Here is a 26,416-nt window from a genome sequence, read left to right on the forward strand (position 1 = left end):
TCACAGTAGTTAAGTGATCAAAATCTGAAAATACCTAAATTGCCATTTTCTAGGTCAGCGTCTGCCGCGTGCTGGATGCAAGACTGGTGATCTTGAGGTTCAGTAACATTTTGTTCAGTTGTGATCTGATGTAATTCTGGCTCCTCAGCCATATTTTTGCTGATTGGTGAGTCACATCTGCTGCTGCTGCCTTGTTCACCCGTAGAAAATGTCAGCTTGGTTTTGAAGGGTGGAATAAAAGTTTTAGCAGTTTTGCCAGATTTGTACGAGCTTCTTGTTTCTTCACTCTCTTTTGCTGAGGCCTTGCACGGGGTAGAAACTCCTGAAGGACCAATTGAGGCCTGCCTCAGTGCACAGTGCTGAAAAATGGCAGGTTTAGATTTGAATCCTTTGAAGTCTTGATCTGGCAGAGTAAGGGTAGGATTCCTCACTTCTTGTCGTTCTTTAGTAGCCCTACAGAGATGAAAACATTTAAATATACAGGTTTCAGCTTCCTGACAAAAATCTTGGTCAGGATTTTGATATTCTGAATTTAGTAACACAACTTTCAACACTACGTCAATAAAAGACAAAACCGCAGTCTTTGACACTTGAAACACTCAATACTGAAGTTCTATCTGTCAAGAAGAGAAATGCAAGTGTAAAATTTGTTTAGCATCTCACTGGTCTACTGCAGCAATGTGTTATATGGTACTTTAATATGTTTATTTTGAAGAAAAAAATATTAGTCTTTTATAAAATTATATATATTTTTAAAGTTTTATATATATATATAACTTTTATAAAGTTATATAAAGGATAGCAAATTATTAGCATATTTTTTTAAAAGTTACAAGGGCCTGTAAGGTTTTAAGAAACTGCATCAGAAGAACTCTAAAATACATTACAAATTTCTCACCCAAAAGGTTGACAAGTTACGGGTTTTAAAGGGACATGGTACATAAATTTTCTTCTGTCTTTGAAAATGCCTGTAGGATAATTAGAAAAAAAAAGTATAAAATTATTCTTTGGCGGCAACTCACAAATTCCATTTAAAACCTTCTTTAAATCATTGGCTTTATGCTTAGATATGATTTAGAACAGCGTTCAGGAACCAATATACTGATTGAACCAATATATTTGATAAATCCTTCTACTGAATTCTAGGTGAGAGCATCCAGTGCTTAGAAAGAACTAGTTCCTTAAAGAACCCAGCTTATCCCATAACCAAAAGCTGTAGCTGGAATAACATTATCCTAATACCCTAATCACCAACTGGCTCACATAAAGCATCATCTCAGACTTTAAAACCTTGATTTGACTTTCATAAGCCTCCATATTACTGGCTCAAAATATTAAAAGCATCTGTAATGTAGACACTTATCAGTAAGTATATTCTTCACAAATTATTACAGGATGAAATTACCAGTACCTTCTCATTTTCCTGTAGCTACAGTTTTTAATTGAGAAGTTACAGGTCAATAAAATACATTCTTCCTACTGAGACTAGAATTTGTGAGATTTAGGACTGTGAGAAACTGGATAAATTCCTACTGAGCTAGAAATGAAATCAGAATTCTTGTACAAGTGGTACACTGTAATATATTTAGATTCTACACAATAAGGTATGTCATTAATCATGTGATTTCAAATCAGCAGAGACCTTCCCATAGCAGCTTCCCTGAATTTCCATTACTATGTTGATAAAAGAAGTAGTTAAGCAATCTTATAATATGTTAGTTTACTGGAAATTGAAGAATTCTAAAGATAACAACTGACATCAGATTACGATTTAGAACAGAAGACAACTAAAATTACCATCAGGGGTGCTTTTCGAAGCTTTCAAAGACCGGAGGGAGTTATTTGTTCTGTTAAATTCAACCAGAAGCTGTCTTTTAATTGGAGGTTCTCCTAGGATAAAACCACAGATTTTTAAAAGTGATGTTCCTTTTAAATTCAGCTTCTTACCAATTTATAATTTCCAAATAAGAAGTCAGAGCAAGCAGAAGCAGCAAGTTTTCAGATCACAAGTCTGTATTAAATGGCCTTTTTGAACAGAGCTGCTTCAACACAATTTGCCAAAGTTTCTTCTGTACAGAATGATTGCATATTGTGTTACCAAGAATGATTTCAAGACTTCATATAATGAAGTCTGTTTCAGAATCTTTGTGTTAATCGGGTCTGTTCCGTCCAAATCAAAATTTGTGAGCCTTAAGTTATCAAACACACTCAAGACAATCTGTCTTAAAGTACACCACAGTGGACTTCAGTAGTACAGCTCACCTGCATCTGCTTTTGTACTTAAAGTAATCAGAGTCCCTACAGAATTCTAAAAAAGCATGTAACACATCTTTTACAGAAGCTGTAACTAAGGGTTTGGTTCAGCTGTGTCACAATTGATTCAAGTTGGACCCACGGAGTGCCATCTGCCTTTCACACCTCCCCAAACTTCCCTGCACCAGCCTGCTTGACCTTTCTATCTGAACTTGCACAGCTGGGCAGCCACTCTGTTGCCATCTACCCTTCTGTAAACAGTCTCAGCTGGCCAAGGGCCTTGCCCAGGTTTGGGCAACTGTGCAAGCATTAAGTGCCAACGCTTCGGCCCTGAGACAGGTCAGTTGTAGATGGTAAGAAACTGTGCCTCCAGACCAACTGCTTTTCATATCAGACTAGCAATCCCAATACAAGTGAAACACTGTCCTCACCTACAAGGCACAAAAAGGTGAACATGGAAATACTACTACTTGTTTTTCAATGAAAAACACTAGATTTGTGCAAAGGAAAAAAAAAAAAAAAAAGGAAATTTGCTCGGAGAGAAAAAGAGCAGTAGCTTTCTTCCATAGCTTTATGATAAAAACAGCAAAAGCTGCACACCTTCAAAATTACTAATCACAAATTTAGCGTGTACTGTGCATTTAAGGCTGGAAAGAGTGGATGAACTATTGCCTGCAGCAAGAAGAATTTTTGTCATTGACACTTAGAAAAAGAACTTCAACTTCTAGATGATCTAAAAATCAATGTGATGTGCAAAAAAAAAAACCCCAAACAACCCATCGTGCAGAAATACAGAGCTGGACATATATAAGGCAAAGACCTACCGAGGGAGTTTTTTTCATCAAAGTGCCTCTTCCCAAAGGTCTTAGTTGGAAAGTTTTTATCCAGCCTGCCACTGAAGGACTGTGCAGCACTAATTTGTACTCCAGAATTGGAAAGCTCGTCTTCCATAAAAGCTCTTGCACTTTCTACAGCTTCCACTTCCAAGTAATGTTTTGGAGTTTGGAGGAGATTAATATTCATTTCTGCTTTAGCAGTACCACTGCATGAAACGACCTCAGATTCTCTTTTCATCCCCAGATTCGGCTGCCCTTTTCCAAAAGACCTGGTCTCCTCTTGCTGCAAGCTATTTTTAGATAATGTTACCTGCTTGTTTTTCTTATTATGTGGTACGTACTCATGCACTGTAACATGGTGAGTGCTCGGAGAAGACTTAATTTCCTGAGGGTCAATGCTTTTTAAGTCAAAGTCTTCATTGCAGCTTTTCTCAGTTTTGGATTCAGAGATCACTTTATCAGTTAGAGAATTCTCATGCCGAACACCCTCTTTAATTGATCTAAGTTGATCTGTGACGCAAAGCCCACTGCTTAAAAAGTCATCAGATTCTTTTAAAAGTGCCTTTGCTTTTCGATAGGCATTTTCAGAGACTGTTACCTGCTTTCCACTTGCGGTGCTGAACCCAAAAGCTGGATTTGAAATCAATTCAGCGCTGCCATTTTCTTCCCCTTTTGATAATGCTCTCTGCATTTTCCTAGGAACTACTTCAGTCTGCATTTCAGCCTTTTCAACATTTTCCTCAACTAAATATGCTTCTTGTACGTGCGAAGAATGATCACCTTCCATTTCAGAAAAGAGCTGTCTGGCTTTCCTGAGTGACTCTTCTGAAAGTTGTACAGGCTTTCCACTTGCTGTACTAAAAAACCCAAGATTACTCACAGAAGAATCGGCCTGTTTTATCTGCTTATCTGGAACAGGCAACTGCCCTAAAAGCTTAATATTCTGTTCAAAACATTGCCTCTGAGAATTTGGAACGGACTTTGCACCTACAAATGTGTTTGTACCTTGGTGACCATTTTCACTAGCGCTTGCATTTACTTCAATAAAATGGGATGCAGCTGAAATTATCTCGTCACTTCTTGCAGCATTTAAAAACTTAGCAGAATTAGGACACTCAGCATGAATGATGGAAGATGAATTTCCAGCAATTTCTGTTTGATTGGTTCTTGAATTAGTCTCAATTCCATATTTTACAGATTCACTGTAGTCTTCTTGAAACATTTGTCTGACTTTTGCTAATGCACTTTTTGAAACAGAAACTGCTTTACCTTTTGCTGTACTAAATACAGTTTGTTTCATACCATCCTTTTGATCTTCAACATTAAGAGATGTTTCTTTTAAGCTGGTTAAATTAGTTTCACCTTCAGGAAGTGACTGGTGTTGGCAAGCATTAACTATGGTGTCTGTGAAGCAGTTTGTATCAGCACAAGGTTCGTTTAAATGTTCCAAGTTGAATTCCTTACTGTCACAATTCCAATGAGAGGAGCTACTTTTTGAAGTTAAAAGGAGGGATTGATTAGATTGATTGTTACTATCCTCAACAAATAAAGTATTTTTTGTAGCTCCGGGCACAGAATGATCTTGAAGGTCATTTGATACCTTTATTAAATGTAAAGACACATCAGAGTGCACAGGAAAATCATGTATATTTTCTGAATAATCTCTCTTTTTTGCTGAGTATTCCATCTCTTTCTCTGCAAACAGTTTTCCATCTTCAGATAAACGAGTTCTACTCAAAGCATCACTCTCCTGTACAGGAAGAGATTCCAATTCTGACTTTCCAGGTCTGACATCAGCTTTTTTATGAGCATATGAAGTTACCAAACTTCTTTCCCAAGCTTCACCTAGATTAACAAATGTATCTACTTTAGCAGTAGCAAGAATCCCAGCGTGTTCAATGGGACTGCTCTCTACTGTCTGCTTAAATTGACCTCCAGATCCTTCAGGAACAAGCTTTTTATTCAGTTTTTCTGGATCACATCGGATGATGCTTTCACTACATAAATCACAGCCTTTGACACACTTTTTATCGCACTTCCTCTTCTTTAAGGGGTTCTCAAAATTGACATTACGTTCCTTTCCTACATCAATGTTTTCTGCAAAAAATCGTTCAGCTTTAGCCAAAAATCCATCAGGAATTGATATTTTCTTGCCACTAGCAGTATGAAAACCAGTCAGGTAACTCCCTTTCACTTCATTTTTTTCAACATCCATCTCTTGCTCGAAATGTATTTGATGATGATGGTAAGAACCTATTTCTGTTCTGCTTTCATTCTCTAACAAGTTCTTATCATGGGTGGTGTCATCTCCTTCCACAATTTTATGATCTGTCTTTTGTTTATCAGAGTTCACAAAAACATTTACATCTCTTTCTCCACATTGTGTATTGAACAAGTGTAGAGGATGATCCAAAGCTGCATCAGAAATGGATGTATCACCACCAGCTGGAGCTTGACATTTTTGTGACAAGCGCTCATCTTCCTTTCGGTCTTCTCCTTTCTGATTAGGAGACAGGTTTTCCATTTCATCTGACATGCTTAAACTATGCTCTTCTGCAGCTGTAATAGCATCTCCTGGACACGTTACATCTAATGAGCCTTCTTGCAAACTGCCTTCAACTTGGCAATCTCCTTGATACAAAAACCGTTTGGAAGTTTTATAATTCTGGTTATGTTTTTTAATGGGTGCTAGACTGCTCATGATAGCGTTAGTACTACTGAAATTAACATCTTCATTATAATTTATTGATCTTTTTGATTGGTTTTCTGTATCTTCCTTGAATGGTGTACTAGTGTTTTCCTCATTTTTCTCCTGCACGTGGTGGAAAACAGAACCTGTGTGGGAAACGGCACCTGTGCTTTTGAAATCTGAAATACAAACCGTTTTTCCTTTGTTTTCTTTTCTCTGGCATCTTACAAAATTACAGTTGGAAGGCATGTGCCCATTTGAACTGCGACATCTAGTACTGGTTTCAGAAGATTTAAACAAATAGTTATCATCATCCAAGTCCCTGAAGAGCTCTGCAGATCTGGTCAAAGCCTCCTTAGAAATATTTATTTTTTTACCTGCAGCTGAAGTAAAACCTACAAAATTAGAAAAGCTGCCCTGTTTAGCTACTGGAAAGCTGCCATCAGACATTCTGCTTTCATTTCTGCCTAAGTTAGTAAAAGTAACCTTTTTGTCATTTTTATGGAAAACCACTGCATTTTCTTTTTCATATTCAACCACTTTAGAGTCTTCATTTATGTCTTCCTGCTTAGTACAGTACCTGCCATTTTTCACTTGATCTTCAGATTTAAAAGTGCTAGAAAAATCAGCATCTTTCCTTGTTTCAGAAATATTTTCCACATTTGTTGTTCCACAGGTTTCTGCAGCTCCAACCTGTTGAGCGACATGACTTTCTATCATGTTATTTTGCTTTCTAAACTGTGTAAATTCAAACTGACTCCCTGTTTCTTCCAGGATACTAGACAGTTCAGCAACTTCAGCTTCTTGGCTTGCTGTCAAAGTTTGATTTGTGTCTTGCAAGGATTGTTGACTTCTAGGAAAGCTTTTACACAAGCCAACTTTATGTGGAATAAACTGTGTATGCCTGGGCTCCAGAGAACTTGTCTGTGAATCTAAAGAATCAGATAAATCACTGCCCAACTTGCTTTCTGAATCCGAGAAAAACGTATTCTCCTTTTTAACTTGATTTGAAAAGTTTCTGACTCTTTCCACGGAAGAAGCTTCAATGTATTCATTTTCAATATCTTTGAACAGCATTCTGCCTTTTGCTACGCTGACTTCAGAGAATTTAATCTGCTTATTGGAAGCAGTCTGAAAGCCACCAAAGCCCGGATTCAAACTGCCAGCATTTCCTGATGATTTCCCTTTATACTTCAGATTCTCCTTTGATTTTGTGCTGGAATATGTAGGTGCTGCTTGTTTATCTTCTTCAGAAATTACTTTATTTAAAGAATTATCATCTATACAACCTAAAAATTCTTCAGCAATCTTTACAGCCACATTATCCCAAGCAGCTGATTGAGTGCTTTCATTGTTTTCAACTGACTTTGGCTCTTGATTGTTGGCTACAGCTTCTGAAAAGGCAGCTGCATCTGATTTGTCCCTTTGTTTTAATCCAGTACTATAATTTTCTGAACACTTTATTCCCAAAGGTTCAAGTTCTTCTCTACAGTCAACTACTGACGACTGGTCTGTAGAATGCCTTTTATCAGTTGATATTTTATTGCAACCATCACTACTGACTCCATTTATGCCACAGTTGATCTGACTGAGAGTATTATTGAAACTGCTGTTCATCACAGACGTAGTGTCGTGGTGCGCATCATCGCCCCTAGGAGTGAACACAACTTGTTCATTAAGGCTCCGAGGTACAGTAGCTCCACCACTCACATGAGCACTCAGACACTTGTCTTCCTTGCCTTTAGGGAGCAATCTGGAACGCTTTCTTGCCATTAGGGATGCTGAAGTTAGAACTTTACGTTTTATGTTTGAAATTATTTCACTATTTAAGGAATCTGTTTTGTCGTCTTTCTGTATATTAGATACTTCTAAGCAGTTTGGTGATGTAGGGGGTTGATCCTCTCTTGCATTTTCCCCCAAGATTCTCAAGTCTTGTTGCTTCAGCCTATTGTTGAAGGAATTATCAGACGAGTCATCCGTTATATCCATTTTTAAAGCACAAGTGCTGAAACTATTTTCCTTAATATTCAACTGTAAATCCTTTCTCTCAGCAAGAAGCAAGCAGTCTGCAAGAGAAGACATTACAGAATAAAACATGTCAATAACATAGTTCTCATTTATATAAACAAATGCAAATTCAGATTTCCATAAAACTTTGCCCATAAGATCATTTCTACACATGCTTAACACTGGTACCATCAATAACACTTCTGTTTTCAAATGTGAATGCCCTGTCAAGACTGGAGATCTGTTTAATCCAATCACATTCTAATAGCCAGAAACAAGTGAGTAGCCTGCACTGAATGCTATCAGTTAAAAAAAAAAAACAATCAATTTTTAATTGTAATGAAGAGATGGGCTTCCATTCCTGTTGTCTCAACATAAGGATTTGTTTCAAACTTTAAAGAGAAGTACTTCAATTCCCAATATTAAGTAATTCTAGCAAGAACAGTTTTTAAAAATATGAGTATGTGCTTGCTTTCAGAAACAGATATACAGTCTTAAACCCCCTAATTTTAGAAGAGTAACAATACAACTTTACCATTCTTTATGATTTTCTTAGAAGTTATCATCTCAGGATGGCCCTTGACACTATGGATGTCTAAACAGCATTGGCAAAGATAACTAAGCTCATCAATTAGAATAGTGGTTCAAGGTGGAAATTTTTATTCCAGAAACTAACTTGAGACTAAACCAGTAAGTCAGTGCCAGACTATCTGAAAATAATGCTATTCTGTCACTATTACTATAACAGACCAATTCCATATCTCGATTCCCAAACTAGTCAGTTGCAGAGCTAATTTATCACAAACACAAGATTTTACAGGATTTTATCTGAAAAATTTATGTAAAAATAAATACAGAATCCTCCACAAATGATGAAAAGCTTAATAATATACCTTGCTCACCAACACTGGCCACGTGACAACCTTTAAATTCACACCAATCAGATTCCGAATGCGGTACCACAGAATGAGCAGGCGATTCAGAGGTTACTTCCTTCTGTATTTTTGATTCTTGATACAGTAAAGTATTATTTATTGTATAAATAAATCTCTTGGATCTCTTTCTCAAGCTGGATAACATATTTAGGCTTTTAAAGCCAGACTTTGTGAGGGTATTTTCACTATTTGTTAAATGTAGGTCATTGCAATTATCTGGAGATGTAGCACTACATACAAGTGGGTGAGACAGAACATCAGTTACGACAGATTTAGAAGTTGTTTTTAAATGCTTGGAAAAGCTGCCATTGTAGACTACAGAGTACTCCGTGACATTTGTCCTTTCAATTAAAACAGAATTACAGTTTAAGAAGCTAATTTTGGAAGCCGCCTCAGCTGCACATCCTTGTACTAACTTTGGATCTTGAACACTCAGAGACACTGACTGTACTGGAGTTACTGCCGATGTTGGGTTGTTTTCAGAATTTTTCACTTCATAGCACTTTTCTGACAAATTGACACTCAACAGCTTTTGTGCTTTTATCAAGCCTGAAGTATTTGGTAAAGATGTTTCCACAGCATCATCCTGGGTCATTAGTGCAGACTTCTCTTCTAATTTTTTCTCTCTACATAAGTCAGAGGGTGGAGAGTTACATAAAGACATTTCCAAGTGAGCTACATCAAGATCAGATAAGTTCAGTTGAGACCACTGGCTTGAAGATTGCATATCTTCTTTCACAGGCTTCTCATTCTCAGATGACTTGTGTGTTCCACAACCTTGCACATCTCCTGCGACCCTAAGTGACTCCAACTCCTTTTCATGTCTATCTTTACCATCCCCTGTATTTTCATCTGTGCTTTGGAGTAAAGAATCCTTCATTTCAATACAGTGGCTTTTTTCAGTCCAGCTAGTTGTTTTCACTTCCTGTGAGATGCCAGGCTTTCTTCTAACAGGCTGCTCAGAAGGAACATCCCCCTTTCCTTGTGCTTTATCTGTGTTTATTTCGTATTTCTCTACTGCATCTGGAGCACGTGGTGTCAGCAGGAGAGTTCCATCGGGCTTGGCAGGCATGGGGAACGTATCCTCAAAGCTATTCAGCTCACCAAATAAGCCATCTAACATCTCTGACTCTAAACAGTTTAGAGAAGACGGGGAAAGGAGAAGAAGTAAAAAATTAAGTTTTAGGAAATAACTTAGGAGCAGCATTGTGTTTTATAGGTAAATACAGCTTTCAATTTTATGGCAATTACCTTTGGAAAGATAAATCTACATGTCTTTAAAGTAGGCTACTCTCCAACAGCAGCTGTTGGAGGAAGCAGGAGGCAAAGGGCATACATGCAGACGCCCTGACCTCCTGAGAACCATGGTGGTTGAGCAGGTTTCCAAGATGAAACCTACCTGTCTCAAAAGAAAATTTCTTTTCCTTTGGACAACAGAATAAGTAGTAAGTTTTAAAACAAAATTCTCCTGTTTTCCCAGTAAGTGCCTTAACAAGGTAATAACTACTGAATTTGTTTTCTCAGAGCCTCTCCTCCTGGGTAAATAACACGATACTAGGACAAAAAGAGGGTTAACATTAGATGTTTCTGTTCTGGAGTGATATATGACTGATTGTTAGAACACATTCAAGATTTTAAAGTTTAATTAATTAAAGTTTCGGGCAACAGGCCAGGGTAAAATACTTAAAATACTACAGAACTCCATGCTTCCCATTAGTTTTTCAATTTGAACAGCTTACTAGTCAAAATGCTGATTACAATATATTTGAAGAACCTTAACTCTGAATCCAGGTTATAAACCTACAGCAAAGCTGTGAATTCTACTACTAGGGCCAAATGCCTAAAGCTCAGTGTTACAATGACCAGGATTAGACTTACTCAAACTAGGGATGTGAGCCTTAGGAATTAATGATTGGGTTATAAATGAATATGCTTAATGACTAGATGCAAATTTAGCTTCTTTTCTGAAATTCTAAAGTGTTAATATATGACAGTACGCATCTTCCAGTCCATGGGTATACTAAATGTAAAACAGTTAAAAAATTTTTCCTTTTCCCCCAACCAAAAACCCAGCAAAAAAAAAATCTTTGAAATATTTGGTTGTACTTTGGACTGAGTGCATATATTCAGTCGCACTAGGGACACAACTTGTATAATATAAATAATCTCTTAATATACTTAAAATCATGTAGGTATACAAATCAATATTATGATTTCTTTTATTTTCTTTGACTGAAACAAAATGTATATCTAATAAAACTGATTGCCTTTCATGGTCATACACCACTATTCCAGAGAAAACCAACATTTGAAAGCAACAAATGAAAAGGTTTGAACTATCCTTTTCACATAGTATTCTTCAAATGCCAAGTTAACTATTATCAAAAGGGGAAGAAAAAAAAAAAAAGAAAAAAAAGAGAGACATTTGCAAAAGTTATTTTGCACTTAAGAAGAAATTGGTATCTTCCTCTTATTTTCACTCAGATGTTTTTTTAACTAGCCTTCTCCACTGTGGTATGGATGCAATAAGCCATTTGGGAACACAGAATGGGACAATAATTTCTCCTTAATTTCTAGAAGTATTTTACTGAGAATGGATTATTTGAATATGTTTGCTACCAACTACATTTTTCTCAGCATGTTTGAGCTTACGACATAAAACCAGCAGTATATAGCACTCTGCAATCAACAATGCTTCCTGACCCCAGCATCCCCAGCCCTCCTCATCAAATTCTAAACTGATTCTTTCACAATTCTTACATGTACCACCAAACAATATTTTTAGGGCAGACCACCCAATTCAGATAAGAAGACATACAATCCTCAGGATATATCATCCTGTCTAGCCTGTCAATCTCTACAGCACCCTTTACACCCACGCATGCTGAACGAATTTCTGTTAATATTCTTCTCTTCTGCCATCTTTTCTCAACAAAAGCTAAAACACTCACACCGAAGTGTGTATTTTCACTCATTCACTAACATGATCTAAGAATACAGAATGATTTTTTTAATCCCCTTGGCTGAGTATTTTCTGCGTACACTTAAAAAAATTAACATTTCTTTTTCCAAAAAGAATTTTTCATGTCTTGAACTAGTAATAGGTGAAGTAAATGAAGAAAGGATATAGCAAGATTAAAAACCAAGCTCAGCACAGACTGATGAGTATACATAAGTCTAGTCAATAGCCAGAAGTAGTAGTCTTGCTCCCCCTTGAGCCTGTACCATTTTCTCTCTCAGCTCTCCCATACAATCTCACACCTTCACTGACACCAGTACCAATCTGGTTGTCATCCCATGGCATGGTAACCTGATTTAATTCACTGACTCAACAGAAACTGATTCCCTTTTTTACGGCCAGCTGAATCAATTCAGGAAGTGGGAGTATACAGCTGGCAGAAGAAATAAGCCACGGGATCAGCTCAAGACATACAATGGAAGTTTACCCTCAGTCTTGTTTCACAGTATACTCAGTAGTAAAGTATCCATGCATACCAAGATCTTTGATGTCATCTTCAGCTTTTAGCTTTACTGTCTCTGGTACGGACAGCAGGCTTGTGTCACTTGTCCCAGGACGCTCATCATGGCTGGAATAAATGCTGTGCAAAACCTGTAAATCAAAGACATAAACTGTTAAACACATGACATACCAGTAAGCATCGCTTTAACAGTAAGGCAAGCAACTCTAAACATTTACTGCAGTATCTGAATAATTCCGCGTCTCTTAAAATGAAAAGTAATATTTTCACATGTACACTTGAGAACAAATAAGTAGATAATCCACCAGGTTCCATTCTACAAGCAATTTAAAGGCAGCAAATGGCTTCAGCAGTTTACTCTAAGCAAACCTCTCAAAAAGGAACAAAGGAGATATGAGGAAGCAGGAAGATGCTTTGCTTATTTTAATTTGTAACGGTTTGTTAACTGTGAAGTTTCAGGTAGCTAAGAATCAAAGGTAAATCTGTAATTGAATCTTATTAGTACCACTCTCAGTTTTCAGTCTGAATAATCACTCAGCTTTCACACACAGAGTAAAATTACAATTTTGCAGAAACTCTCCCTTTCCTAATATCAAAGGACTGAAATTAATACTTCATTTCAACTCTTGACATAGTGATTGAGCACCAAAAATTACCGGACAATATAAGCCGAATAGTAACTCCCAGAACTTTGACAGAAGAGGAATAAGAATAAACAAACCAACCCTCAGTAAGTAGTATATTGCAATTCCTAAGTTTGATTTTCCCAAGTCCGAGTGATTGTGGTTTGTTTTTGTTTTTTTTTTTTAAAAAAAAAACCACAGCAAAAATATTCCCCAAAGGGGGAAAATACAAATTTGTGAAAATACAGTCTACAGCCACATTTTGCAAGTTTAGTTCTGTGAACATTAACTTTTAAAAATAGCCAGATAAGAGAGCCTAGAATGAAAATGACAGAATTTTTCATTCTTGGCTCAAGGAATGTAAACATGTAACTAAATAGCTTAACTGAAATTAAAGAACAGCATAGCTCTTAAAACTACTTACTATCTCAGCTCTTTCATCCTGTTGCTTTGCTCCAGAAATAGAATCACTCTCTCTAGCTTTAGAAGAAAGACAGACAAGTCAATTAATTTGCTCCTAAGCAATTTGCTGTGTGTGTTGTGTTTTGGGAAGGTTTTCTTTGGATTATTTTAAATGCAACCAAAATCTGTAAACAAAAAAGCTACTGAAAACTAACCAAAAGTTCTAACTAAAAAGTCCTACAGGTGAGGGACAGTGTACAAAAGCAGTTTCATAACAGCACAAACCAGACTAAATCATAGGTCATAGTTGCTGCTGTGTAGGTGTACCAGTTGCCACCCTAGCCCACCATCACTGCTAATCCTATTCATGCAACTATTCATAGCACTACTCTCTAGAATTCTGTCAAAAGATCTGGATGAGATCTTCAAGTCTCTGTCAGGAATTTGGGTTTTTTCCCCATTTCCTCCTCCAAAAGCAGTAGCATCTTTTCACCTACATTACAAAATATCACAGTTTGGGCCAGACTGGCCACTGAAACAAAGAGAGAAAGTGAACCCTACTCTTAAGATGCCGAAAGAGCTGCATATTCAATTAACACATTTCACAGACATGACATCTAGCTTCCATGCAGCTGCCAAATGACTCACTCTTTCCTTTTACAGGTGACAGATGGCAGAGAGTGGGCATCATTACTATAAAATACTGGGCTCATCCAGGAAGTGGGAGAATGAAAAGGAGAGCTCAAACCACAACTCATCTCCCAGACGAAGCTATGGGTACTTTTCCCAGCCTTTCTTCTCAGGTCATATCATTCTGAACTTATTAACCCCAAAAAGGACACAACTCAGTAGCCCTATGAATAGTGCCACCCCTTCCCTGCCAACAGAGGGATCACAGAATGTGCCAAGTTCAAAAGGACCCATAAGGATCATCAAGTCCAACTCCCTGCTCCTTGCAGGACTAAAAACTAAACCATATGACTAAGAGCATCATCCAGCTGTTCCCTGAACTCTGACAGGTTTGGTGCTGTGATCAGTTCTTGCATGAGGAGATTCCCAATTCCTGTATTCATTCTTATTATGATTTATATGCTTGCATGCTCTATATGCTTTATACAGTGATAGTTTAACCACATTAAAAAAGAGCAATGTCAGGATATAAGCAGATATTCAGGTTTTCCCATTTTCTCAAGAGTTTTCTTCAACACCTCATAAATTCAAATTTCATTTTGCTTATCATAGGCTAAAGAAATCCCACTTACTGCAACACCTTAGGTCCAGGCTCGATGTTTAGCATCTCTCTTAGTGCCACTTAAACAGCCATCACCCACACTCCCACCCTCAGTTATACCTGCCCAGCTGGCTGTGCAGCTGCACAGCAATTGAGGTCCAGGAATTGCCCCATCCAAATAACCCAGGAAATATGGTCTTTAATTGGATCAGTATTCCAGTCTGTCTCACTGCATCACTGTGATAGCAGGCATGAGAGAGAGGGGTTGAAAATGCTGCAGCCAGCAGTGCTGCTGGAAGGTTTACTCAACAGGCGACCTCCTCGCACTGCATAAACACACTCACGTGATTTAACCTAACAGCATCTAGTTTTGTGACAGGGCAAATATAAGCACTCATTATCTAATCCTCTTTCTTTGCTTTGTTGCTTGTAAATTTATATTCCCTAATCCCTTATACAAAGGAAGAAAACTTTTGAAAAGCAATGTCATATTTAATTTCATTTCTTCCTTTCAGGGCTGCATTATTTCAAGAGTTCTGTCCTTTCTAATTAAAAAAAATAAAAATATAATAAGTTCACACTAAGTGAACTTCCGGCATCAAACCTAGAAGCTTTTAACCCTCAGTAACTGTCCATTTTTAGAAATACCTATTATGACTGTTGCACCAAGTGTAGGAGGTGTGGCCAAAGAACTTGACCAGGACATATCTGGATCCACTTCTGCTCCCAGACTTTCAGAAATACGTTTTGGAGTTCTGACCTAGAAAACATATTTAACAATTATTATTTCTATGCAGAATTCTAAATGAATTACTCAGGAAAAACAAGACAAAATGCAGGAATAAAATATTTACCTCCAAAAGTTTTGGTGTGCAAAACAAACTTCCATATGGTCCTAAAAAACAGGTAATAAAGACGCTAAGTAATACCTAAGACATTTAAGGTTTTATATCTACAGATATCAGATATTTTGTAAAATCAAAAAAGTGAAAATACAAACCAGGAGTATTATTTCTCTGAGGTGTTCTGTAAGTATTCCTTAAAATAGATGGACTACAAAACAAAACCAAATTGAAAAAATATTAATTTCACTTCTCAATTTCTAAAAATAAGTAGATATTTCAGACATTACATATATTACCACCTCCATTATTTGCTTTCTTTGCAACCATGGCTATTTCCCTGACTAAACAAAATGTAGATTTTTCCTAACCATCAGTCAGTATTTCAAACCTTACCATAAGTTTATTTCAAACTGTAAAATCCTTCTTTTATGAAATGATAGTTTTCAACAATGATCTGTCTGACAAGCAGTACACTAAACTTCAATATAACCACGCATTTCTTAACATGTTGTAGGAAACTACGGAAACTGGTTCAATTAATTGGTTTTAATCAAACAATTAATTTAACTGTTCTTATAATCAGCATGAGTACTTTGAGCAGATTTATCTGAAAGATATACATTTAAATGTAGAAATCAAGACCACAGTAAAATAAATAGCTTTATAAATTACTACTTGAGAAGCACACGATACATCACTACTACTCTTTCTTGCATTGGGCATTGAGGATTTGGGAAGCTGCAATAATGTGAACAAATGCCATATGCCAGCTGTGAAGGAGTAGAAAAATAGAAAGGAAGAGCTCCTAAAAGCAAGGAAGTTTTCAAAATTAGCTAGCATTTTATTTCCAATTCACTTAGCACCTTACTAGTATCATAAACATACAAGATTGACTGCTCTGAAGAACTCTATCAGTCAAATACAGTGGTTTAATATTTCTTTTTGCTTAAAATCTTGCTTATTTTCTATTTGTATTGATACATTCAGCATACCTAGCAGCAAGGCAGTTGCAGCAGGTACCAGGAGGAGAAGCAAGTGTTTCATTTTCTTGGTCTATTTTCCTTCTTGTGATACTTGGGCTTATCAAATTCTCTCTGCCTACAACACAGAAGATAATAATCAGCACAACCTTGCAGAGCTACAAGTAACAGTTTCGAATCTGAAGTTTAAAAGCAAGCTTTAAAAAAAATAATCCAACATCTGACTTTTATTTAAAAAAAAACAAACAACAAAACACTACCTCTACCCCTACTTGTTTTGAACATGTTCAAATTCTATATCCAAACCATGCCGAACACATTTCAAACGCACAGCCAAAAGTGACATTATGTCACTTTATTCATTTGATATATACGTCCATCAGTATATTTCCTTGATATTACTCAAGTTGCATATTCCATTTCAGTTTTAGTAGATTGTGCTTTTCTTGTCATTGCAGTAGTTACTCTTAGGAGAAACTCAATACATGCAAACATGTATTTGTACCAGCTCTCCCTCAAATTTACTCAAGATATACACTTCTTGATTTGAACAAGCAGCATAAAGCAAAAACTATTTCTGGAACCGTCAGCATAGGCACTGTCACTGGTAGCAGTAACTATTTATAAGCCATGCATCTCCAGACCAAAGAGAGAGAGAGTCTGGCCACCAAAGCAGCAGAATACCCTGAAGTACTATGAAAAAAATCCCACTCAGAAATTTCCAAATAACTTCCATATCAGAAATTACACCTAAGTTTCTGCATTTCTCTCTGCTTCTGAGTTCTGGAGTCCACACGCACGGCACGGATGCATCTCAGAACCGTAACAAGGTGAAATCCATCAGCTTCCATTCATGCTCTTGTTTTCACAAGCAGAAAACATAGGTACATGAGCCAGTTGGCTCTAACCAAGAAAACCAGGAGATCTCAGGCCCTCCACAGCTAAACTTTCGTTATAGTCACCTTCCCATCCTTAGGGAGTGTATACAAACGTCCACATCCACAAACACAGCACAAATGTAACTGTTTTGAAACAGAAGAATCCTAAGGTTCCTTTGCTTGCAACTTATGAAATGCTACCAAGAATTCACTGGGGATTTAACACTGTAAAAGTCCAAATAGCTACATTCTCAGCTGTTCTCAGTGGAGAATAAGTTGAGCAGAAGTCCAGCAATAAACTTAAAAACAAACAGCGTAACAATATTCTATGGAAACATTGTTATAAAGTATACTTGGACAGCAGCATAGTTCTATACCTTTAAAGACTTTGCTTTAAGATCTAAGAACCATTTTGACAATAAAGGAAGTCTTGTGTTTGTCTGTAACCTGTTTTAAAAAGCTTATCTTATTGTTAGGAGGGCACAGACACAGTAGACGTACAGATCAGATATTGCAGGAATGGTGTCAGATACTCTTCTGTGGAAAAGATTCTTTTATACAATCTTGCACATGTTCTCCACAGAAAAGATTATTCTCACTGTCCAAGGAGGACAGGGACTATGGCTTGCAAGTACATTAAAAAGGAACAGAGTGACACGTGCTTTCATGACATACTTGGGATTTGGAAATAACGTAATGAGAAGTACCTCACAAAAAAAAAAAGTAGAATTCCTTGTTTCCAAATGGAAAAGTGAAACTTCTTTCCATGACTTACAGTTTTACTAACTCAAGGAAGTTAGTAATCTTTCTAAGAAAGGTCAAGTGCCCTACAAATCGCCTCGTACTTCAGCATGATAAGCATCATTCTCTCTCAAAAAGATTTTCAGAAATTTTGCATAGAACTAAGATCAGACTGCAAAAAAATTCACTCTGATTCTCAGTCAATAGGTTACACTAATAAGCTTGTATCGCCTTACACAAGGAGTATTTAGATTATTAGGACCATGACAATATCTTTTCTACAGGGAACTTTGCATATACATTACCAGTTTATTGCAAGACTGAATTTATTATTAAGATTAATTCTGCCTTTTTATAGATAGTCTGAAGGCTTCTGAAGCCTACTAAGATAAGCTTCTTAGTCATACAATTTCTGCAGTAGTATTATCTACTACATTAATAATTATCAGCTACAAGAAGAAAAGGTAAAAAGAAAAAAGTCTCTTGCTTCTGGAGGGCAGAAGCAGCCTTGAAGTACAACTTTAAAAAAAATAAATAAAAATTACTCACTTTCATCTATTTTTTTCTGATCCAGTTCTTTTCCAGGAGAAGAATAAAGTGGCAATATTGTATTTTGTTCTTTAAATATTAGTGGAGTTGATGCCAGCTGACTGTACGTAGAGGGTTTTGCCCTTGGAGTTTTAAAAGATGTTTGATCAAGCCAGTCAAAGTGACCATCAAGTTCTAACAATTTAGGCTCATATGGGGGTGCTTCTGCGCTGAGTTCTTCAAACCAGTTGAGACTGATAGGCCCTAAATCTGTAAAGAAAAACATACAGAAAACCACATGAAAAAGAAAAAAAAAAAAGGATCCTCCTTGCAGGATATGAAAATATATTAGGCATTTAAATGCTAGCAACAAATTGCATTGCTCCTTCCATTGTCATACTTCTGTTTATTTTATGTCTAGATAGCTTTGAACTCTGAACACCCACAAAGTACAAAAGAATGCCTGCCCAAGCTCACAGAACATTAACAAAACTAACCAAAGAGCAGATATCCAGTTTGTTTAAAATTAAAAGTGCACTTTTGGCTTGTAGTTTATCTCTTATTTTACTCAGACTGGCAAGTTAAACAGGTTCCTTTTAACACTAGTAAGTCATACTACTACAGGTGCATTAGGCAAAAGAGTAAACCTGGTCTGCATGTTGGTACAAAAGGAGGCCACAGCAGAAAAACAAGTACAAAAAAAAAAAGGAACTGAGCACACATTTGTGAAAGAAAGCTATGAATAAAAATTTAAAGAAATATATTAAAAAAGTAGAAATCAGCAAATACAGATTTGGGGCAAGAAGAACAGCTAATAAGTTGCATAATGGTTTTCTATGGAGCATACAGCAGGTGTGTATAAAATACCAATGTCTAGAAAGCAACCCTAATAAAAATTATTTACTGTAGAGAGGCTGTACCTGATTCACTGCAACGTGCCTTAAATATTTCAAAGAAAGTTGGTCTTTCCACAGTTTCGTAAGCCATTTTGTTGTCCATAGCATTACCTAAAGAGTTGCTGAAACACCTGAGAAGAAATAAGAAAACGCTTTCATGAGGTGCTATTCTAATGTCAAGGGGCTGCAAGTCTTAACCCTGCTGTCCTGCATTTTTTGGTAGGTGACTTGTAACCCAGGCTCTTCAGCTTTAGGGCTGTGATGCGGGTGTTCAAACACTGGGATGAGGATGAACGCGGTGTGAAAATAACAGGCAAGAGCCGCACGGGGAAATACACCAGAGATGATAAAAATACTCAGCAAAACCAAGACGGAATGGGCAGAACGCTTTTGAGGTATTTCAAACATAAAAAAATTCACTCACTCTTATATGTCAGGGTAGAACATATACTGTCACCACCATTACAACTCAGGTGACAAGAATTTGATTTAAAGCTGCTTACAAGTGGAGCAGACACTGCCGGTTTCCCCATGCTATTAAAAAAACAGGTATAAGGAAGACGGCCATAGAAAATGTCCTGTTTATTTTAAGACGTTTATTGTTTCCAGTGTAAATCAGTTTTCCACACAGTGGCTGCTTTCTCCAGGCTGCCTCCGCACCAGCATAGGGCAGACGGGCATTTAAAGGCAGGCCACCTCAAGACACAACGTCAATAAAGGTAAAATTGCCTCAGAAAGTACGTTCGAAAAGGCGAAGGGACCCATCCAGGCCGCCCCCCGCTCGGGGCAGCCACCCACGCACGGCGCCCTGCCTGCGGGGCCGACCACGGGTGTCCACCCCCACAGGGCCGAGGGGCTTCAGAGGATGGACCCCAAGCCCCCCCACACCCCTCAGAGCACCGAGGGGTTCAGAGGACGGGCCCCAAACACACCCACCCCCCCACACACCCCCGGCAGGCCGGTAACCGCAACCCCCGCGCCGCCCGTGAGGGGAAGGAGGGACCTCCCCAGCGTTGAACCCCGGGGGGGGGCAGCCGGGACGCCCCCCCGGGCGCAGCAGGGGTGGTCGCAGGGCTAAGCCACACGCGGGGGCCTTTACCTCCCTCCGGCCCCGTGAGCGGCACGGCGGCCACGGCATCGCCTCACGCGTGGGGCGGGGGGAGGCGAAGCGGCCCCGTGTCTCTCCCCCCCCCGCGTTCAAAGCTTGGCGCCAACAGCCTCCCGCGGCGCCTGCGCGCTGCGAGCGCCCGCCCTGCCCGTCACGGGAAGGGGGCGGTGTAATGGCGGCCGCCGCCTCTCCTCAGGGGGAGCGGCGAGGACGGGAGGCGGGGACGGGGAAGGCAGCCGCCGGGGGAGGAAAGGCGGTGTCTTCTGGAAGCGCCCTCCCTCCGGGGCTGATTCCTCACGCTACGAAAAAAGGAGCGTCCTGAGGCAAATGTCAGCCGCCGCCTTGTTTTCAGGCGGCCCCGCGAGAAAAGGCAGCGCGGCCTCCAAGGTCGACGTATTCCGGGTTTCTGGGTGTTTAATGGCAATTAGCACCCGCGCCCCGGGGAAGGGCTGCGGGAGGCTTACGGCAGCGCTGTGATGGAGTGTCGGGGCCTGGGGAAGTCTTGGCCTCGCTGCTTCAGTTAGGGGGGTTTGTAGGCCTTGGCACGTGAAGTTATTATTAAGGTTGATGATGTTACAATAAAGAGAATATTATTATCCTCCACATACACGTCTATTCCCATTTTGACTGTTGATACAATTCTTGGCCTCTGCAATGAGACCGTAAAACAACTTCAGGCTGGGTGGAAGAGCCTTCCCATCACCAATTTTGAGTTAACCATCTTTCATAGAATCACAGAAGGGTTTGCGCTGGAAGAGACCTCTAAAGGTCATCTGGTTCCAACCCCCCCTGCCATGGGCAGGGACACCTCCCACTAGAGCAGGTTGCTCAAAGCCCTGTCCAACCTGACCTTGGAACACCTACAGGGATGGGGCATCTACCACCTCTCTGGGCAACCTGTGCTGGTGTTTCATGTTCAGCGTGTCAGTCAGATGTTCATCGGCTCTGTGGTATAGAGGGGTTCCTTCCTACCTCTCCATACCAGTCCTTATTTTACGCAGTTTTATAACATCACCTACTTAATCATCAGCTGCCTTTTTCACAGAATCATAGAATCTTAGTGGTTGGAAGGGACCTCTGAGATCATCGAGTCCAACCACAAAAAAAAAAAAACAACAAAAACACCAAACCAAAAAAACAAAAAACCCAAACAAATACAAAACACACCACACCAAACGCCCACCAAAAACACCGCACCCACCAACTAAACCCCACACTCAACACCTCACCATAAACCAATAACCTTGGGCACTAGAGCATGCCCTGAAGAGCCATGTCTATACGTTTCTTAAATACCTCCAGGGATGGTGACTCCACCACCTCCCTGGGCAGGCTGTTCCAGTGCCTGACCACTCTCTCAGTAAAGTAATTCTTCCTAATATCTAATCTAAATCTCCCTTGCCGCAACTTCAGACCATTTCCTCTGGTCTTGTCATTCGTCCTTTGGGTGAAGAGGCCAACACCTGCCTCTCTACACCCTCCTTTCAGGTAGTTGTAGAGGGCAATGAGGTCTCCCCTCAGCCTCCTCTTCTCCAAACTAAACATGCCCAGAATGTCTCTTAAAACAATATTTTTTCCATGTCCCTCCTCCTTCCAACAAACTTCTAATCCTGCAGTGTCCTGGGGAGACACAGTAACCAGTGCTTCCCAAAGCATTCCAGAGCAAGCCATGCTGTTGTTTTGAATGATGGCATGTAGTTTCCAATTTAGTGTCCATCCCCCTCCCAATGCACCCCAACAACATACTCTTTTTGCAGCCCCACTGCAGCTGTGAGTCCTACCTTGGTCATCTTGATACCCTGGTTTTCCTTTTAGTGCACACAGATCATGCCTTGAAAACCCAACCATTACATGGAGCCTTGAGCCATCTTGCTTTTAACTACGATGTGTGTTTCCTGAATCTCAACACCTTTTTGATCTATAAAAATCCTGTTTCTTACTGATTTATTTCAGACACTTGAAAGGGTCTTTCTCAAATACACCGTGAGCGTTTAAAGGCACCATCCCTACCAGCTCTTCTCCAGCCCTTATCTTGGTGGCCCACTGAATTTTATGATGCAACACTTTTATAAAGATGATGACGAATCACACAAAGAAATTATTTCACATCACAGCAGGTCCAGGGATTTGGGGAATCTGCAGTCTCTAAAGACTCACATACGCAGTTTGGATGATTTAATTATATGATTTTAACTTTATTACCTTAGAATTGAACTAAAGTGATGCGATTACAGAAGGAGGACTATTAGTCTAACATATAAGTGCTTGTATTGCTAAAATTTATTTCATTATACAGGTATTAAGCCACTTTTCCCAGTATAACTGTTTTCCCTCTGGAGTGTTGTACTAACTGAAGTATATTCCATCTCTTCCTAAACCAATACAGTTGATGGAAAAGTTGCAGAAAATCAAAGACAGTCCCCAAGTAATGGAGCAATGGGGATGCTCAGACCTTTCAAACTGGAAGAGGAGAGATTTAGATTGGTATCAGGAAGAAATTCTTAACTGTGAGGGTGGTGAACAGGTTGCCCAGAGAAACTGTGGATGCCCCATCCCTGGAAATGTTCAAGACCAGGCTGGATGGGGCTTTGAGCAACCTGGTCTAGTGGGAGGTGTCCCTGTGGAACTAGATGATCTTAAAGGTCCCTTCCAACCATTCTATGATTCTATAAAGACTTCTTTTCAGAGATCTACTTGCTGCATTCTATGCTCAGTTGTCCCTGGAGCACCCACTTTACCTGGGCTTTGTCTGTTTCCCACCCTTTTCCTCCCCTCAAGGCCCACAGGAGCAGGAGCTGAGAGGCCTCCCTCGCTAGGACCAGCTTGTCCCTGCTGTCTCCCAGTTACACCTACTTACCTTTACAGGGCCTTGCAGAGACAGGCTACTTCTTGATCACCCACCCCACCGGGCTGGGGCCAATTATCCCCATCAATTAGCAACAATTAGCAGCAGCTCTGCAGGCAAGATAAAGGCATGGTGGGGAGGCAACGGGGGCTGATGATGATCATGGAGGGCTTTGTCTATTCCCCCTTTAGCACCTTCCAGAGCTTCAGGAGTGGCCTCACCCCGAGCCGCAGCCGGGACGGGGCGGTGAAGCAGCCCAGCTGGAAGCAGAGCAAGAGCGGCGGCATCAGCCCTTTCCTGGGCGGCCCCTTCAGCCCCCTGCCCTCCGACTACCTGGACGGCTACCGCCGGGCCCAGCTGCAGGCCCTGCTCTCCCAGCTGAGCCCTGGGCTGGCGCCGCGGCTGCGCCGGGCCGACACCAAGGAGGCGGGGGTGCAGGTGAACCTGCGGGCCGAGGCCGCCGTCCAGTGCTCGCTGGGGCCCCGCACCCTGCCCGTCGGCCGCCCCCTCGGCTCCGCCGCCCTCCGCGCCCACGGACACCTGGCCCTCTACTCCCCCACGCCCGACCACCGCCGCCTCTTCGCCCTATCGGAGGCCGCGGCTCCCCCGGAGAAGGAAGAGGCGCCTGAAAGCACCCCTCAGGAGCAGCAGGCGGAGGATGGCGGCGGAGAGCAGCAGGAGGGTCGGGCAGAGGCCGCTCCGGCGGGCGAGGCGACAGCGGAGACAGCCGGGGAGGGGGCGGCAGCGGCCCCCAGGCGGCGGGGAACCTTCCAGGTGCGGGGCCTGAGGAGGGGGGCCGGCAGCTGGTGCAGCCCGTGGTGTGCTGAGAGGGGTGTGGGGTGAAGCGGGTCGGTGAGAAGATGATGACAATGGTGGTCACGCAGGTGATCGGAGGCTGGAGCACCTCTGCTATGGAGACAGGCTGAGAGAGTTGGGGTTGTTCAGCCTGGGGAAGAGAAGGCTCTGGGGAGGCCTTGTAACAGCCCTCCAGAATGGGAAGGGGGACTACAAGAACGTGGGACAGGGATTTTTTACAAGGGCATGTAGTGATAGGATGAGGGGTAGTAGCTTCAAACTGGGCATCGGGAAGAAATTCTTTACAGTGAGGGTGGTGAAACACTAGAACAGGCTGCCCAGAGAAGTTGTGGATGCCCCATCCCTGGAAGTGTTCAAGGCCAGGCTGGATGGGGCTTTGAGCAACCTGGTCTGGTGGAAGTGTCCCTGCCCATGGCAGGGGAGTTGGACTAGATGATCCCTAAGGTCCTGTCCAAATCTAACTGTTCTATGAAATCTGCTCTTGAGGGGCAAAAGGTACAGCAGTCCCTATCCTGAGTTCCCCATCAGGCCTGCACCACCCCCCACTTCTGGGCTGGTTGTCTCTGGGCAGCTCTGGCTCCCTCCCAGCAGGGGTGGAAGGCATGAGGGAGCTGGGCTGTGTGTGTGTGTGGTCCTCAGTGAACTCTGTCTTCCTCTCTGCAGTTCCTGGAGCAGAAGTATGGCTATTTCCACTGTAAAGACTGCAAGACCAGATGGGAGAGTGCTTATGTGTGGTGCATTTCTGGAAGCAATAAGGTAACACATCATTTCATGCTCCGAGGTCTGTAAGAATAGCACCAAATCTGTGACAACTTGAATGTCTTGGCACAAATTTAGGTACCTGTACTAAACACCCTGACTAAGTCTCTATAGTAATCAAGAACTTGCCTTTTTTTCTTTTTTTTCAGGTGTACTTCAAGCAGCTCTGTCGCAAATGCCAGAAGGGCTTCAATCCCTATCGAGTGGAAGCCATCCAGTGCCAGGTAAACTACAGATTTCTGTATCCTGGTAAGAGTGACAGAGTTTGTCACACCCTGTAATAGTTTACAGTGGCTGAATTTGATGCTGACTATCTGAAAGGGAACTTCCTTTCATCCAAGCACTAGGAAATGTTATTTGGGAAGGGTGTAGTGGGATAGGCCTCTTTCCCCCTGCAGATGGCTTACACGAATGGCTGGCTGCTCATACAGTGTTATGCTGAGCTACGTGGAGGGGAGGGTTTTGTGCTTCTAGGTGAGAAGGTTCTTACAGCTTAACTCCACAGGGTTTTTATCACAAGAGCTCTTTTAGGTGTATCAGCCCGAATGTGTTGCTGTGATTAAGGGAAACTAAATACCAGTCTAATGTGAAGTGAGCACCTTTGATCTACTACTAATAAAATGTCTTGTTTCTTAAGATCTGCTCAAAGACTCGTTGTTCCTGCCCTCAGAAGAAAAGACACATTGATCTCAAGAGACCTCATCGCCAAGAGCTCTGTGGCCGCTGCAAAGGCAAGAGGCTCTCCTGTGATAACACCTACAGGTTCAAATACATTGTCTGAGCCGGGTGCCCTCGTCTCTTCTGCGCTCTGCACTTCGTCAGTCTCCTGCAATGTCTTGACTTTAGGCTTTTGACCTGGCATCGGATAATGGGTGAAGACTTTTCTAGTATTTATAAAGTATGTAACTTAATTGTATGTATGTACCCTGTGAATAAAGAAGAATAAAAGTTTGCAGTAGTTTGTTACCCCTGAGTTTCATCCTGCTGAGATGAAAAAGGAATATGTATGTGGAAGGAAACAAAACCTCTTTGTTAGGGAATGCCAAGATTAAAACTGCAATAGCAGTTCAAACTGAACTAGTCTGGAGCATAAAGTCTGGGGTAAATGTGTTTGCAAGTGTGTCTTCCGTTTCTCTGTCAAATGAATTTAAAAAAAAAGGCAGTTTGATTATCAAAGGCTGTATGCCAGAAGACTATGTCTGATATGAAGGGAAAAGTGTAAACTTCATTTATTTTCCAACCTTCTGAGCTGGGGTATCTGTGATGGGAGCATAACAAATTCTCTAGAGTTACTGTGTCCCAAAAGACATAGAACAAGTTCCTCTGCCTCAGCAGTTTTCCAGTCATGTAAAGTATCTCCAGGGTTGGTGGCTTAAATATAAGTGAAATGAGTAACTGAATCTGCTTTCACGGAATTAAAATGCAGTTAGGGGATGCCTGATTAAATACTGGTGGTGTAGAAGCACAGTGGTACCACAGTTCTTCTTGTCCTAGGACTCCAGTGAGGCTGTGTTGGGAATATACTGATTTCCACTCTACCTGATGTGTAGAAATGATGCTGGGAT

At 40.7% G+C, this 26,416-nt stretch overlaps 2 protein-coding genes across 2 annotated transcripts in view; one reads left to right on the top strand and one right to left on the bottom strand.

The window, feature by feature from the left end:
- The window catches only part of BRCA2 (breast cancer 2), a 35,205-nt gene extending 14,709 nt beyond the window's left edge, over positions 1-20,496 (bottom strand). Inside the window, exons 1-14 of the mRNA XM_014966075.1 lie at positions 20,423-20,496; positions 19,348-19,454; positions 18,449-18,697; positions 16,293-16,398; positions 15,456-15,508; positions 15,310-15,350; positions 15,104-15,215; positions 13,247-13,302; positions 12,216-12,330; positions 8,679-9,851; positions 3,078-7,844; positions 1,798-1,890; positions 899-968; positions 35-453 (exon numbers count right to left, since the gene is read on the bottom strand). Coding sequence (XP_014821561.1) covers positions 35-453; positions 899-968; positions 1,798-1,890; positions 3,078-7,844; positions 8,679-9,851; positions 12,216-12,330; positions 13,247-13,302; positions 15,104-15,215; positions 15,310-15,350; positions 15,456-15,508; positions 16,293-16,398; positions 18,449-18,697; positions 19,348-19,426 — 7,333 coding nt within the window. The 5' untranslated portion in view covers positions 19,427-19,454; positions 20,423-20,496. The remainder of the gene's footprint in view (positions 1-34; positions 454-898; positions 969-1,797; positions 1,891-3,077; positions 7,845-8,678; positions 9,852-12,215; positions 12,331-13,246; positions 13,303-15,103; positions 15,216-15,309; positions 15,351-15,455; positions 15,509-16,292; positions 16,399-18,448; positions 18,698-19,347; positions 19,455-20,422) is intronic.
- A 2,942-nt stretch (positions 20,497-23,438) lies between these two features.
- ZAR1L (zygote arrest 1-like) lies at positions 23,439-25,817 on the top strand. The gene is made up of 4 exons (XM_014965834.1): positions 23,439-24,050; positions 24,756-24,848; positions 25,001-25,075; positions 25,489-25,817. The coding sequence occupies exons 1-4, from the start codon at positions 23,439-23,441 to the stop codon at positions 25,630-25,632; spliced, it is 924 nt and encodes a 307-aa protein (XP_014821320.1). The 3' UTR covers positions 25,633-25,817.
- The last annotated feature ends 599 nt before the right edge of the window (positions 25,818-26,416 follow it).

Source organism: Calidris pugnax, unplaced genomic scaffold (genome assembly GCF_001431845.1).
Source record: "Calidris pugnax isolate Ruff unplaced genomic scaffold, ASM143184v1 scaffold20, whole genome shotgun sequence".
Lineage (NCBI taxonomy): Eukaryota > Metazoa > Chordata > Aves > Charadriiformes > Scolopacidae > Calidris > Calidris pugnax.